We start from the raw sequence: 15,519 nt of genomic DNA, 5'->3' as shown, positions 1-15,519 counted from the left end.
ATGATTTTAGAGTCCTTCCCAGGTCTAAAGCTGTATTTTATCAAAGGCAAGCAAATCTGAGGGCAGCAGTAGTTGCCATAGCGCCAACAATATTGCTGCTAAAGAACTGTGGCTGCTAACTGCATATTGGCTCAAGTTCATAATTTCCCTCCTGTTCCAGTGCTGCCCTGTGTGCCAAATGTCTTGAGACTTCATTTGATTTGGATATAATGCCCAGAAGCTTATTGCCAAAACTCCACGTAGTTTCCAGCGTAGTTATCAAACCCCACACCCCTGCAACTCCTCAGACTAGCAGTTCAGCAAGTTCACCTTCTCTATATTTGTACTGTCCAGCCTGTGCAGCGTCAGTTGGAAGGGCCGTTACCATTTTTACTCAACAGATCTTTCAGATTCAGAAAAAAAAGGTTCTTAGGTAATCGGTGAATATATTAAAAGAATGGGCCTTTCAACATACTGATAAAAGTTGCTTTGCTTTGCAGCTTTTAATGTGATCCCTTTTCTTTGTCTTGCTTTGTGCTGGAATAAAGGAAAATAAAATATTTAACAGAAAGCCCTCTGAGGACCAGGAGTACAAGGCAACTTCACATGCTGCTTTATCAAGCTGCAAAAAAACAAAAATATAAAACCCCAAAAACCTTCTCTAGGCTACTGGGAGATGTTTGTAGTTTCCTGAAAGTCCACTGAAAAGAGAAATGATTCAATACATGGATTTAATTGAGGATTAAGGCCAGCCCTTTAGTGTGGGTGAGGGTAGGTATTTGAACCCGATCTGAACTAATCTGCTTTGATGATGAGAGGAGAGCCTCACAGAAACAAAAAGGCAGTTTCTAAATTCAGTCAGTCTGTTGCTTCTCTATCTTTTAGCTTTCTGGATCATAGGGGCTTGTTTTTGTTTTTTTTCGTAATTAGGCCCAATGGTGTTAAGCACCCATGTCTGACGTTTAATGAGAATTAGCAGCCTAACTCCCTTGAAAATCACAGCCCAACTGTAACACAAGGTACTATCATTTTATAAGCATTATCTTTCTGCTCCGTTCGGCTCACTCTCTGGGCATATCTGCCTTTCTCTGCTTGGATCTACTAGGATTCCTGCAGAAGTCTGAATGTGTTGCAAGGTAATGCCTGCCGAGAAACCACAATTCACCAGGCTATTTAGAGCCGATAGAGATGCTTATGTTCTGTGAAGAAGAGACTGCTGGAACAACGGGCAGTGGCTCAGTGCACCATGGATTTGGGAAAGGCTGGATTGACGGTTTTATTGTTGGTATTCTAGTACTCCCAAGGACTCCGGTTTCAGGATTATGACCCTATTGTATTCAGGTGATGGTCCGTCAACTTCTCTTTCCTGCCTGGTGCAGGGGGCTGGATCCGATGATGATCTTTTGAGGTCCCTTCCAGCCTTACAATCTGTGAATCTTTGAAACTGGGAGTGTACTGCAGGTGGAGGATAAAAGCACCAGGGGGAAGAAATGTTTTGCTGGGATCCACCTTAGTACCACATACTCCTTGTACTTCATTATCCCTAGTGGATCAGGCAGGTTTTAGGACCGTACTGCTGATCTCAGAACACTGAATCTACTTATGAAAAGATTTGCATGATCCGTGCCATGCTTTCTTCCTGGAATTGTAAAAATGCACATTTGTTCTTGCCTTGTGGGAGAGGTGCTAGATACATTTTCAGGACTCTGCTTTCCAGGCTGATCTGCTACCTTGCATGTCCAGTCTAGAGTGGATGCGACAATACAGCCTTTTGGGAGGAGCTTTTGGAGTTCTTCAGGTGTTATCAGGTCTCTCTTGTTTTCCTTATTCTGTAGCACTTGAGCAGGTAGCCTCTGCTTTAGCCTGCCTGATGGAGAATTTGTGGCATTTAGATGTCTTTAAGCATCGTTTGGGATCTCTTTTGGAACATGCGACAAATCCTTCCAACCAACCTTTCCTCCTGGAGCGCGGCTTCTGCAAACATCATATTTTGAAACTTTGTCCATGTTGTCTGCAGGTCATGATTAAAGCCTCTAAGCCTTTGAGCTGAAAGCCTTAGTGCCGTGTAGAAAAGATGATGAGAATTCCAGTATCTGCTTGGCTCTGAACCCAGAAGACAGCATGCTCTTTTGCTGACCTAAGGAGCTTTGTATTAAAGGCAAAGCCTATAGTGAAGATTGCCCAACACTGCCGTTGTATGACATGTTTCAGTTCCTGTATACTTTTATCAGCGTTCAGATGTTTGGGCTGAAATTTTGATGTCTGAATTTTTTCTCTATGTAATCCTTTTGTCTGTGCAGTCTTAAGATGCCTCACTTATGCTAGATACAATACTCTGTATTTCTTAGCTCCGTCACCACATGCTGTTATTTTCTACCCCAGCCCTGCCTCATTCAGTGCACAGCGTGGTAACTGGGGATAACTTGCCTGTGCAGCAGTGAAGTGTCCTGTCCATAAGATTTGTGCCTTCTTTTTGCAGAAGTTGAAAAGTACGCAGGGAACGAGACGGGGGATTTTAGAAACAGCAGCTCTGGTCTTAAAATAGTTCAGGTGGTTAAATGCCGCCTTGATTCCATCCCCGTCTCTTCCAGAGAGATCCTTTGGGGTGCTGGACAAGTCACCCAAGTTCACACTTTCCCCACTGGGCATGGAAAGTGGGTGTCATCTTGCAGGGGCTGGTGTAGGCGTCATGTCTGTATCCGGTCCCGAACAGGGTGGTTGTTTGCTTAAGGCAAACGGGCTCTATTACCTGTTCCCCACCGCCTACAAGAGAGGTGCAGAAATAGCAGCCTTCAGCCTGCAGCTGCCCTGGATACATGCTTGCCTGCCTGCCGCTCTGGATCACTGGGGTCATTTACATTGTTTTGAGCACTGATGTGAGTTGCGCGGAGTGAACGTATTTTGTGCCCAGGTCCTTAGCCTTGACTGAGTTCCCATTTCTTCTTTTCTTTATGCTTGCTCTATTCCCTTAAACTCACTACTCTTTCTTGGGCATTGTCATCCATAGCTTTTTACACTATCCAGTACTTTGCAGTATACATATGCCAGTTCACACAATAAGATTCCTATTCTTCAGTTCCTAGTAACTGCTTTTCATGATGGTCTTTGGTTTAGCTGGCCTTTCAGTGGCATGCCTTTATAATAGGTACTCAAGTGTTGATTGCTATTGAAAAATACTGCTCTCGTCATGGGAGATGGACTTTCCATGTAAGTACATTGTTAACAAGGGTTTTAAAAGCAGCTCTGTTAGACATCCAGCTCTTCGTAAAGAGGAACAAATAACTCCACTGGAAGACATTGTCTTTTTTGCAGCACAAAGAGTGTGTTTTTGAAAAAACGGCTTGACAAAGTCTAGATCAAGCAATGAATTTAAAATAGTCATTTTTCTCTGCAGCCTTTCTTCCCTGTTGCTAAAATAGATAACATATACCCACAGAACAAGACGAAATGTATTCACTGCTGAACAATTTTCAAGTGAATGACTGTCCTTGAGCTAGTACAGTAATACACAGTAGATATCCATCCAATTAAGAATTGGCAGTACTGTAAGTGAGTAGCTATTATGATTTCTTTTATATGTAGCTTGGGTGTTTACCAATTTTGTTATCCAAACCTACTTCACAATACAGGATTGAAAAATGAAAATCAATAAAGAAGATGGACAAGTGTAATTTATGGATACCAGTTTGACTTTTTGCAGAAACGGAGCATGCGCTCACACACTTGTGCTTGCGCACGCGCGCGCTCTCTGTCTCTCCAAGCTTGTTTTAATGCTTAAATGGCTGCTCCCATTAGTTGCACTGCCCTTGTTAAAGTCTTTTTAGTCAGGGTGTAGATAGCGTGGCAAGAAAGAACTGCTTCACATTGCAGACTGATTTCCATTACGGTTTGTGGTGTTGTTCCACCGGGGGTTTGGTCTTTCCTTTGGGCGGTATAGTTTACTTGCAGCTGGTACCTGCCGTGCCTTCTACCTTCGGGAAAACACAACAGCTTCGGGGGTGAATGCATGGAGGAGGGGCAGTGGGAGTCCCATGGTGAAAGGGATGCCATTCTCTATGCCAAGACATTATAGCATGTGTCTACAAACAATTGTAGCCGGTTTCTGAGGTGCAGGATGATTTGGGAGATTCCCTGGACCACTTTTATGGAGGCTGATGGTCAAGCAGGGACCCAGGGCCAGTATCTGTGGAGCCGGGCCAGTATATACACCCACCGAGTGCCTGGCCCTCTGTCTCCACTGCTCAGCACTGCTGGCAAACCCTCGAACATGGCTCTACTCTGCTTAACCCTGAAATAGCTGGGAAGGTGTCAGGTTTTTGTGGGGGGGGGAGGATGGGGTTATGAATTTCTAGCCTGCTTTTAATTAGAGTACAGAATAATTAGTGAAATCTGCTTTTATTTCTCATAAAGTCAAATGAAAATAATTTTTTGATTTGTTTAACACACTGAAGTGTGCTAATATGTATTAAGGTAGCCTTGTTATCTTTTAATTTCACATTCTGTAAAATATTTTGATAAATAATGGAAGCGAAATGGGGAGTGATCATTTTTCATCACTTGAGGTATTTATTGGTGCTAATGGCTTAGATGTACCTGAAGCTTAATTAATATTAAAAAATGCTGAAAGACCTGGTGAGAAATGAGCTAATCAATTTTCCAGTTATGCTAGTGCAGTCATGATTTTTTTGTGAAACTATTAGCTGGGACATCATTCTGACTAATGTTTTAATACACCTCTTAGTTTCTGTCCACGTAGGCACCTAAAATACAGCAGAGATGGCTGCATGTCTGGAGAGTAGATGGAAATAGTTGGGAAATGATACCAGTTGCCAAGTGTTGCCTAGCAGCACAGCTTAGGTGCTGCACAGGGATGCTGGTATAGCAAACAGAAGGATGCACAACTCCTTCAGAAATCCAGCATGGAGACAGTGGAGCAAGAGCTCAGAAACGGCTCAAACAGGAGTCGTGGAGGGGCCCAGGATTCCTCTCCATGTTTCCATTCCTCCCTCTTGAGAAGCAGGCTGAAAGGTAGAAGGCTTTGTCTGCTGCCGCCACTCTTAGATGACAGTATGGTTATGTCATCAACTTGATTTCTCTAACCAGAACGTATGGGGAGATTTAATGTGGAGACTGAATGTTTGTGCTGTGAGAATAGATATCTAGACCTGATACGACTGCCTGCTTTTGCATCTCCTCCTTGCTTCTGCTCCCCGCAGCGGTGGCATCCTCCTGTTCCTTGCAAAGCTCTGACCATTCCCGTCCCTCTTAGCCTGAGCACCTAGAGCCTGGAAAGAGAACCCAGCTCACGTGCATGCTGGTACAACCATTATTTCTAGATTACTGGGCCACACTTCTCTCCAAAGGCTACTTATTTATAAGAGGGGACACTGACCTAGCCTTTTTGCACTGATGCATGTAACGGTAGGGGCATAACTTTACAGAGTTAGCTCTAAGTAATTACGCAGGGAAGATACGAGGAAAAATCTGAGCAGTGATCAGAAATACCTAGCAATGGGCCTTTGGGAAATTACACATGAAGTCTGTGTCTTTGTCACCGCAGATGACTTCTTTTTTCATTCCCCTCCCCAAAGGTACAGCAAGCTCTGCAGTCTTGTTCTGTCTGCGTGGTTTTTCCAGAACTCTTTGTTTTAAATGTAGGATTTGATATGCAGCCTTGGGTTTGTCTCCCAAGCACTGTTAAGTGAAAGTTGTTTGTCTTCTGAAGATTGAATTTGCTGCAGTAATTCTCTTAAAATGAAAATGTTATAGTGACAAAATCCCTCCATATTTTGGAAATAAGTGACACGACAAGCTTAAGGGTCCACAGGTATAAAGTAACATCTTCATACCAGTAGAATCGCAGATTTTATAGACATTAGGGCTGGAAGGGACCTCAGAAGATCGAGTCCAGCCCCCCGCTCATCAAGAATCACTTATGCTGTGCTGCTTTCCAGTTTTACTTATAAAAATATTATATGCATTTTGGTGTTGTTCAGGAAACTCTGCTTTGCTTTGTTTTATACCACAACAATATAACATAGGTTACATTTAAAAATAGTTATTGTCAAATACATCTTTCTGAAAACACTCAGTAGAAGTTCTGCATAAATGGCTCGCCTTTTTTTCCCTTCCCCACTTGATGGAATTGGATTCATGAGTTTGCAAAGAGCTTAATGTATTAAGTCCTTCTCCATAGTTTTATTATTGATATATTGCCGTAAGTCTGTATGCTGCAATGTTGTATGTGAAGCAACAAGGAACCGTACAATTTACATTGTAAAATAATGCATATTTACAGTATAATGCAGTGTGTGCTACAATGTATATAGCCACCCTTTGCGAGGTTTAGGTACAGCATACATTTATTATGCTTTCTGTAAGTGGCATCCAACATTTCTCATTATAAGACCCTCTTCAGTTGATTACTGCTTTACCAAACTTTGACTCTCAACTAAAGCGTTCCATACCAGGTAATTCACACCTCAGGTTGAGTCTGTCTGGAAAACTTCAGCCAAATGAGGCTAGGGAAAAATTGTTTTGCTCATAGTAAAAAATTTTTTTTTTTTTTCTGGAAAATCTCTGCCGGCCAGTGCTTTGGGCCAGGCTTGGTATTTGGAGATGGGCAGGAAGGAGGAGGAGGAGGAGCCATCTTTGAGTTAGGGATATGGCTTTTAGCACCCTATGCAAATCTGGCTAAATATGGCCAAGTGTTAAACTGCAGTTTGCAGACACCTGGTGAAGACTGCCTAGATTTTCGCAGGTTAGTGCCTTTGCAGTGGGCAGGTACCTGATACGGGGTCATGAGAACTGAGAATCCAGCTCGTCTGGATGGGGTCGGGGAGGTGCCTCTTCTGTGCACGGCAGCTGTCTGGTGGTTCCCGGAGAAGGAGGAGATCTCAGACGAAGGGTTAAACTGGATACAACTCGCCCTTCTAGTCGGTCAGGTCCAGGGCAAAGGAAGGCGTTCACGTTGGTAAAGATGACTAAAAGCACTGTGTAAGAGGACCTTGCCCTCCCTCCCTTTTTGGTATCTCACAGCATCAGACTAGTCCCTTGCAGCTGAGTTGCGATGGGGAAGGCGTGAATTCAGAACTGGTCACTGTCAGTAGTGAGGCAGTGAAATTTGAGATTCAGAGCTTGCGTGTCGCTGAGGAAAATGGGAGATGCATTACCTGGGGCACTAAGTAATTACTGTGGTAAGAATTGCTTTCTGTCCTTTGAACACCAGGTGCCAATTCATCAGAATCTGAAGGAGCTACTTGCCATCAGAGCTGAGCTGCAGAAGAAGCTGGAAGAGCTGCAGCGGGAAGCGGCTACTCGATCCATTTCTTCGTCCTCGGATAGAGGATCCTCCCCGTCTCACCCCGCCACGCCTGTGCACACCTCTGTCTGACGTGACAAGAGCCACAGAAAGCAACTCACGCCAGGTATACTGAGAGAGGTGTGGTGTGTTTCCCTTCCTCGACTGAGCGGCTTAAAATTGCTACGATCTACATGCCTTACTCTGTCTGTTTTCTGTTATGAGGCCAAAAAGAGCTTCGGTAGCTGCGATGGTATTTTCTTATGTTGGCAGTTCCTGTGCGTCTGTTTTGACATCTCTAGTTAAATCACCAATTGTAGAATTTACTTTATTTTGAGCAACCAACAATTTAACCATCTTAAAAAGGAACCCATCTGTCAGGCAGATAATGCAAGAGGCTTTTTGCTATCTTGGGTACAGTGGCTGGTTGAGAAAACCAACTGAAATGCCATGTGACACTTGTGCTTAATCAGAACATTGTGATGTGTGTTGTTGTGAATGGGAACTCTATTTAACTCAGTACGTGTATTTTTTTTTTTTATACAGAGCAACTGTTATTCTTGGGGACGTGTTTGGGTAATTGATGCACTTTGAAACTGATTTTAAATTAGATATTTTCCAGTGCAGCCAGTTTTACATTTTGAGTAAATATGTCGTTTAAAATAAATGGTTATGAAGATAGCAGGATTTGCCAACTATTGCACACTTATTGGTACTTGTATTGCTGTAATATATTTGGTGAAGCATGGATTTTAGATTTTTTAATGCCTTTTTTTTTACAAATTTGAATGAGGTCTTTTAATTAGTTTATTGTTTGATTTCACCGTCGAGTGAGGTGTAAGCTTATTCACGTCAGAGTCTTGTGCGAAGTACCGTTAGTTTTCTAGTAACGGCGGTGTTTTGGATTAGACTGGCACTGAACCGTGCAAAGTCCACAGCTACGCATTTTCTTAAGTGTGTCCTGTTAAACGTGTACACACACAATCCTCCGTGTGCTTGTGTGTGTACGCAATGCTAAACGCATGTACACACACTCTCAGTTTTATATTTTATGCGTTCAGAAAAACGGTTCCTGCCTCTCCAGACATTTTGGAAGATATTAACCTGTAACAACTTTGTTTGACAGAGATTTTAAATCACTTGATCTTAGTTGGTTTCCTTGAAATAACCTGTTGGCTTTTGCGGTGCTGCCAGCAGTTTTGTCAAAAGCGAATAAGCAAAACCGGTTTCAATCAGTTATCCATATTTTTATATAAAATATTTATTACTCATTTTGTTTCTGTCTACCTGTCAGCCACCTTGATTAAAGCTTTATTTGATCAACGCTATTGGTGATAGCCAGCCTTCTTAAAAATTACTAACGTGTCCTTTTTTTGGAAAGCACAGAAGTAAGCATGCTTGGAATTTCCCCTTCCATCAGACCAACCTTGCACAAGAAACTCCTCCTTTAGGCATTTAAGATCAGGTAGCTCCACTTGTCGACCTGCTGGCCTTGAGCTGTATAAATCAAGTTCTGCTGGCAGAAATTAACCCTGGGTCTAAAGAAAGGATTGGCTGTGATTCTTACCTCACGTTGACTGCCTCTGAGTACTGCATATCTAGACGAAATAAGCTGCGGTACCACACAATTTCCCCCCGATTTTCTGCACTTGCACGTTTGTATAGCTAATATATAATGCACACTATAGCACACGCCTCCTGCTAGTGTGAACAGCAGCAGCGGAAGTGCTGTAATCAGTCTCTTAAGTTTACTATACCCGATGCATGATACTGCCGTATGTCCTTTTGACTTGTATGGTACTTGCATTTTTAAAGTGGTTCAGCTTAAGATGGTCTGATGTGCCACATCCTTTAATCAAAGTCAGGCTTTTTTATAAAAAAGATGAAGTGTGCTTTTTATAGAAGTGATTCTACAAGACAATACTAGCAATCAGTTTTATATGGCCAGCATACGTTGGGCTGGTAGTGAATTCAAATCTTTAATACCTCAAATGTAGCAAGGTATTTTAATGATCTGCTATTTAGAGATGAATGTTTCTAAAACACAGCCTAAGAAAGGAGTTTGGAATTTTGTTCTGTGTTGGAGCTAGTAATCATGAAAGTTTTTTGCTCCATAGTTTATTGGCCAAGGAGTGCTTGGGATCCACAGAGCCATTCTGAGATATTAAATGCTCAGAGTGAGAATCTCTGGATTCACTTTTATATAGAAAAGCATAGCTCATTCCTCCAAATAACCTGTTTGTCCCATAGGTTTTCAACATGCCTGAGTGATCCTTCCATTATTTCACCGGGGTACCTGAGGAGGCCTCCTAATAACATGATGGGCATAACGAGCACAGTGGATTTCACTGTCTCGTCTTAACTCGGTAGTTTCTTGTCACTTAAAGTGTGGGTCTGCTCTGAAAAGGTGACAGCAACATGATTTCTTCTCACTCTCTCTTCTTGCTGTGGGTATTCAACATTTTAGCATAATGACTGTGGTAAAATTAATGATTGTTACTATGATTTATTCCTATTAACGCTGCAGAAGCAGCACAGGTCTGTGAGAGGGAGCAGAATTCTCTTCTAAATGGGGCACCATCAACAGAATTGGCCACTTCTGCTCCAGTTGGTAGACCTCATCTCTGCTGCTGCAACTAAAATCTCCCGAAGGCAAGGGGGGTGTGGGTGGACAGCAGGCAGGCAGCGACTCATGCTGCAAGGGATGCGAGTGGGGTAACGGTCCTCCTCCAGCATCCCACCAGGCTCTGGTAAACCACCTACGGGGCAGCGTCAGCAGCATGGAGTTCACGCTGCTGTTGGTCACGTTTTAGAGCTGAGCTGCATTTTCATGTGTTTGCTCCTCCCCCAAGCTCTTTGTTTTGTACAGAAACAAGAAGGTTTGGGGAGGCTGGGCAGGGGCTGACCCCACTGCTCCCTCCTCCAGTCTTCCGGCCACAGAATTAAAAGCTGATATGATAAATGTTTGGCTTTGCTCTTTTTCTTTGAATGTAAAGTGTTTTATTCCCAGGCTACATTTAATAATACAGAGGTAGCTGGCACTAATGCCTGAAAACGAATGGTCAGATGCTCGTTCAGTCCACAAATTCAGTCTTGTAAGGGATGCACCTGAGACAACAGGGAAAGCACCTGTGCAAGTAAGTCCCCACGAGTCTGATGGGAGACAAATCTCTATATTGTAAAAAATAAAAAGGTGCACACCTATTTGTGCACGTCAGCCTTGAAGCGCAATGCATGTTGCAGGGGAATGTCGGGTATCCGAAGAGATAAAAATCCAATCCTGCGCATGTCCAAAGACAGTGCCAGTGAAGTGGATTTAAAACTGAGCAGAGCTGAGCAGTGACCTAGCAAAGGACAGAGTCAGGGTTGTGGGGATGATTCTCCCAGCACATTTTCAGTCTTCAATTTTCATCCCTAACTGCAGATTTCAAGCTGCTTGTTTTTTTTCAGCAAATGTAGAATGTCCTTTTACATGGGAGAGGAGTTGTTGAAGTAAGCTGAATGGGTGTTTTTTATGTAGGAGGGTCCGAGGCACACTCCACTCTTCCTTCTTACTTGAAACACACAAAGAAAACAGCACCAAAGTGTCATTGTGTAAGCCACTCTGTTTTATTCCTTGTTTTTCAGTTGTAGTTAGCGGTCACACTGTTTTTCCCCATAATCCTTATGCACTTTAGCAAAATGAGCTTGCCTTTTCACAGCATAATACACAACCTTCGTTTGGTAGAGCTCAGTTTTACATGACTGAACTGTGCATGCCTTCCTTTTCAATGAAAAGTTACTGCTTTAAATAAATTATTTCATCTTAATCTATCTAATTCCACTCGTACTGTTTCTGAACCTTGTTTTGTTGCAGATGCGTGTTTTATTGGCCAAGGCTGCCTCTCTATTTGAATTTAATTTTTCATAGTTTTAAATGATTCTCAAAGACTAATTCCACTTTTGCCACAACAAAAGTAGTTAACAATGACAATGTGAGAACGGTAGTGGTTCTCTGTTGGTTACGGGCAAATGTCTGTTTGCATGAAGCCTCCATAAGTGTGGTAGAAAATGTGAAATCTGAAGCAGAACGTCCCAGTTCTGTGGCTTGAAAAGCAGCTTTGTAAAAGGAAAACTGCAAGTAGCTGACATTATACATCAAGCCCAAGCTTCACCTACCTGAAGCCATGTGGATTCTTATAAGGCATCTATTTTGTATATCGAATATTCAAAACTGGATTTTATTTAGGTAACAGTGGCCTTGGGGACCTACAGACAGGGTGATGCGAGTGCAGCTGTACTGCACAGGTGACACGCAGGTGTCCTGGAGGGCCTTCGCTGTATTTTTGGCTTAACAATGATTCATTTTACTCAGTGCTGGACTAGGCTACCAATTTTTTCTGTACTTGTATCCGATTTATAACATGGCAGATGGCACGTTTACACTGGTGTAGCTTATATCAGAGCTGTATGCCAGTGTAAATGGCATCCCGATCTGAAGTATGCAGATTAGCAGCTATCCCCAGTAGCTCTTCATAGCAGGCATTATATAGTGCCGTGCTATTCAGCGACAGGAGCAGCCTGTTTGCTGTGTGTGAATGGCTACTCTGGGATAAGCAACAGGTGGACGACATCTATATCTGGATAGTTTTACTCCTAGTTTTTCCTTTGGGTTTGAGCCCTAAAGCAGATTTGAATACAGGCAGTTGTCGACTTACATTTCGAGTTACAACGTTTCACACTTACACATTTATAAATTGACACCCTGTTTCAACTTCCTGACATCAGTTTCGACTTTACAACGCTCGATGTGACACAACACGACGCCAGCGAACAAGTTCACTGTGTCGCTTATCTCCCTGGAGAACATCTCTCCAAACCGCCTTGGACACTTTCTTTAAGAAAGCAGACAAGCCTCCAGAAAAACCTGCAGCCAAGACTCCTGAGAGGACTCTAGCCAGGAACCCTTCAAAAAGTCCAGCAAAGTCACCTCAAAGAAGTCCTTCCAAACCAGTATGATTGCTATTTACAATATAAATACATTAACGTAGCCATATCACTCATCTATAATTGATCGAGTACAACATTCTGGGGTATTTTTGGTGAAAATAGTGTATCAGGTCTTGGTTCAGGAACCAAGACCACCATTTATAACATTGTTTCTTATGAGAAAATCAATTTCAAGTTACAACGTTTTGACTTCAGATGCGGTTTTCAGGAACCAGTTGCGTCGCAAGTCTGAGGACTGCCTGTAATACCAGTGTAATTTTCTCTCTGCTCCACTTTTACACTGGCATAAAGACAAATCACACCAGTGTAAACCTGTTGTATATCCAGGCTCCAACAGCTTTCTATTTTTTGGGGTATACTTTAAAGATGAGACATGCTGAAGCTGCATGCAGGTTTCAGCACAAGGCTCTCTCTAAGGTGTGAATAGCTAATTATAGAGGTCGGTAATGGGGAATGAAACAGCCTCCTGACTTTCTGAAGCATTAAGAACCACGTCACTTGTATTGCTACTGAGAGTCTGCAACTGAATCTTCCTAATGAACACACTGCCAAAAGTATTTTGGGTGCTGTACAGAAAAAACAAGCTCCAGGGGTGAAGGATAGGGAAACGAAATGCAGCCACAAGCCACATATGATGGAGTTTCACTTTGATACATGGCACTTGCTTTTAGTCTCTCTTATTTTTTTTTTCCCACCAAATGCTTTGAAGAGGCGACTCGGTGTGTTTTCTATAACACAACATCAGTCAATAGTTTCCTTTTATAAACCTCCTTTTTCAGGACTCCAAATTATACCATTGTAAACTCTGAAAAGGTGTTTCCTTTTGCTGTGCATATGCATTTTGGCTTATGCTATACCTACAAATTACATTAAGGCATAACTATTTACCAAAATCATAGAAAAGGCTGTGGGGAAAGAAGCAGCTTCAGTACAATTTATATGTGGTGTGAAACTGCTTTAAAAAAAAAAAAAGTGTGATTCACAAATACTGCTTATGCTTCTCAAATGCTCAAGTTTAACACTTTTCCAACAAGGGTTAAGTGCTCTGTTCTCAAGGAAGCAATCCTGAGCACTCCACTGCACTGTCCATTGTACAGACCGTGAATGTACAGTGCAGTAAAAGAAAAGCAACAAGAAATGACAATCTATACCTACAGAAACATTCTGTCATCAGCCAAAAAAAATAAATATGGAATAATGTTCACTCGATCTACCCAGAGAAGACTCCTAGCATCCTACCAGTGTCATACCGTAACAGTTATCTCCAACATTTATCTAACAATGGCCTATACTATAGCTTTCAAATGTGCTTGGCTAGGAAAGAATGGATTCCACCACTTGAAAATGTATAGCGATAGGAATTCAGCTGTGTGGTGGCTTCATTAGCATCTGGGTTTCCTTACGTGCTCTTCACAATTCTACAAACCACGTTTCCTCCTTCATAAAAAACCTACTCGAGAGTAAGCAAGTGGGTTATGTCTTGCCTATTTTCCCTTCTTTGGGTCCATAGAAGCCAGTAGTTAACCGAGAGCTTTGGAAGCAGCTTATCTGTTTTGTTTTGTAATCCAAATATATCTGTAAAACAATGTGCTTCTACTTTTGAAAGCTAGCGTAAGGCTTTTAAAATGCAAGTGTCAAGAAGAGCATAAAGAATTGTACAGCTGCTGCAAAACATTGAAAAGGTTACTAGGAAATTGCCTTTCCTTTCAATTAAAATTGTTACACAAAATATTCGTATACTTATACAAATACCTATAGGCGAGGCCCTGGGTTAAGCCCCTTCACGAAAGCTGGGTATTTGTACTTCAAACTGAGCTAGACACGTTTATCCAGAGAGCTTCTGTTTCATGGCTACACGATGTGTTTTTGCAAAACATTACAAAAAGTACACGCTTCCTGCTCTGTTATGAACACTCGGCATCTTTTTTGTACCTCACAGCAGCAGAATGGTTTTTCCCCACCTTGCACTTCAGTGTATCTGTTCCTCATTCAGCTACTGCTGAAAAACACTGGAGAGTGGCAGTATCCACAGCGTAGCAGCAATCGAAGGGGCGTAAGAACTGCTACTAGATATCCAAGAGCAGAATCTGTCCTTTGTTACCCTGCGTTAAATGGGAACTGCCCCGCCAGATCGGAGCCCAGCGGCTGCTAAACACTGGATGTTCCCAGCAGCCATGGAAATATCTGGGTGTTTAATCCTGTCAAGCTCTTGACTTTTACCTTGCGGGAGTGAGTTTCACAGCTTAATTTGTATACATTCTTTAAAGCTTATTCCCTTGCCCTTTCTGAAGTCAAGTTGCTCTGGGGTAGGGTTACCATATGTCCAGGTTTTCTTGGACATGTCCTCTTTTTGGACCCTACAATTTCTGCCCGGGCAGTTCTGTGTAATATGAACCTATGTCTCAGATTTTACTCTGCTCTGCTGATTGGGGGGGGGAGCGATTGGAGGCAGCAGGCGCATATGCATCAGCACGTGCACATATGTGGCTGGTGCACATGTGGGAACATCCCTGGCAGCCTGAATGAAGCGTACCCCAGAGGCTGGGTGGCACAGCGACTGCTCACAGGCAGGGGCATGGCAGTGGCAAGTGGGGAGCTACCGCAGGCAGCCTCGGCAGTGGGGGAGGGAGGGTGGTGAGTGCCGGAGGTCAGCGACCATCTGCAGACACCACCGGTAGCGCCCAGCGGCAATCGGCAACTGCCCACGGACACCGCCAGTGGTGTTGGCAGCGAGCGTGGGGAGGGGGAGGGGGTGGCGGCGAGTGGTGACCACCAGCAGTGTCGGCAGCGCTTGTCCGGGGTGCACGTGCACATGCACCCGTGTGTACCCTCCGTGCATTGCCGATGCCTGGCAGCTGGATGCAGGTAAGTCTGTGGGGGGGCTGGGGCTGAAGGGCAGGGCTTGGGGACTGTCCAGGGGAGTGTGTGTGTGGAGGGGCGGGGAGGGATGTACAAGGGGGTGGGTGCCTGCTGGTGCTGGGGGAAGCTGTCTGGCACCAAAGCTGTGGCAGGGCAGTGGGAGTCAGGCACCTGCCCCTCCAGCAAGGGAAGGGGGCCCTTCAGGGGCAGTGGGGAGCTCCGTGGCTGGGCTGGCAGCACCAGGGCCAGTGCCTTTGCTCGGAGGGCCAGGCCAGCCAGGAGACGCTGCCCAGGAGGATGTGGCCAGGCTGCCTGGCACCACAGCATGGGAGCCCCAGCTCTGGGCAGGGGGGTGCCACAGGCCTCTCTTCTTCCCTCCTGCCCATGCTGGG

General features: G+C 43.7%; 1 protein-coding gene across 4 annotated transcripts in view; it reads left to right on the top strand.

Annotated features, from left to right (window-relative positions):
- Positions 1-11,387, top strand: part of MTMR1 (myotubularin related protein 1) — a 41,173-nt gene extending 29,786 nt beyond the window's left edge. For all 4 annotated transcript variants that reach the window (XM_019540256.1, XM_019540254.1, XM_019540255.1 and 1 more), the window contains one exon: positions 7,208-11,387. In XM_019540256.1, the coding sequence (XP_019395801.1) occupies positions 7,208-7,372 (165 nt within the window). In that variant the 3' untranslated portion in view covers positions 7,373-11,387. The remainder of the gene's footprint in view (positions 1-7,207) is intronic.
- Positions 11,388-15,519: the final 4,132 nt, after the last annotated feature.

Source organism: Crocodylus porosus, unplaced genomic scaffold (assembly GCF_001723895.1).
Source record: "Crocodylus porosus isolate Cpor-Errol unplaced genomic scaffold, CroPor_comp1, whole genome shotgun sequence".
NCBI lineage: Eukaryota > Metazoa > Chordata > Crocodylia > Crocodylidae > Crocodylus > Crocodylus porosus.
This window is presented reverse-complemented; position numbering and strand designations above follow the sequence as displayed.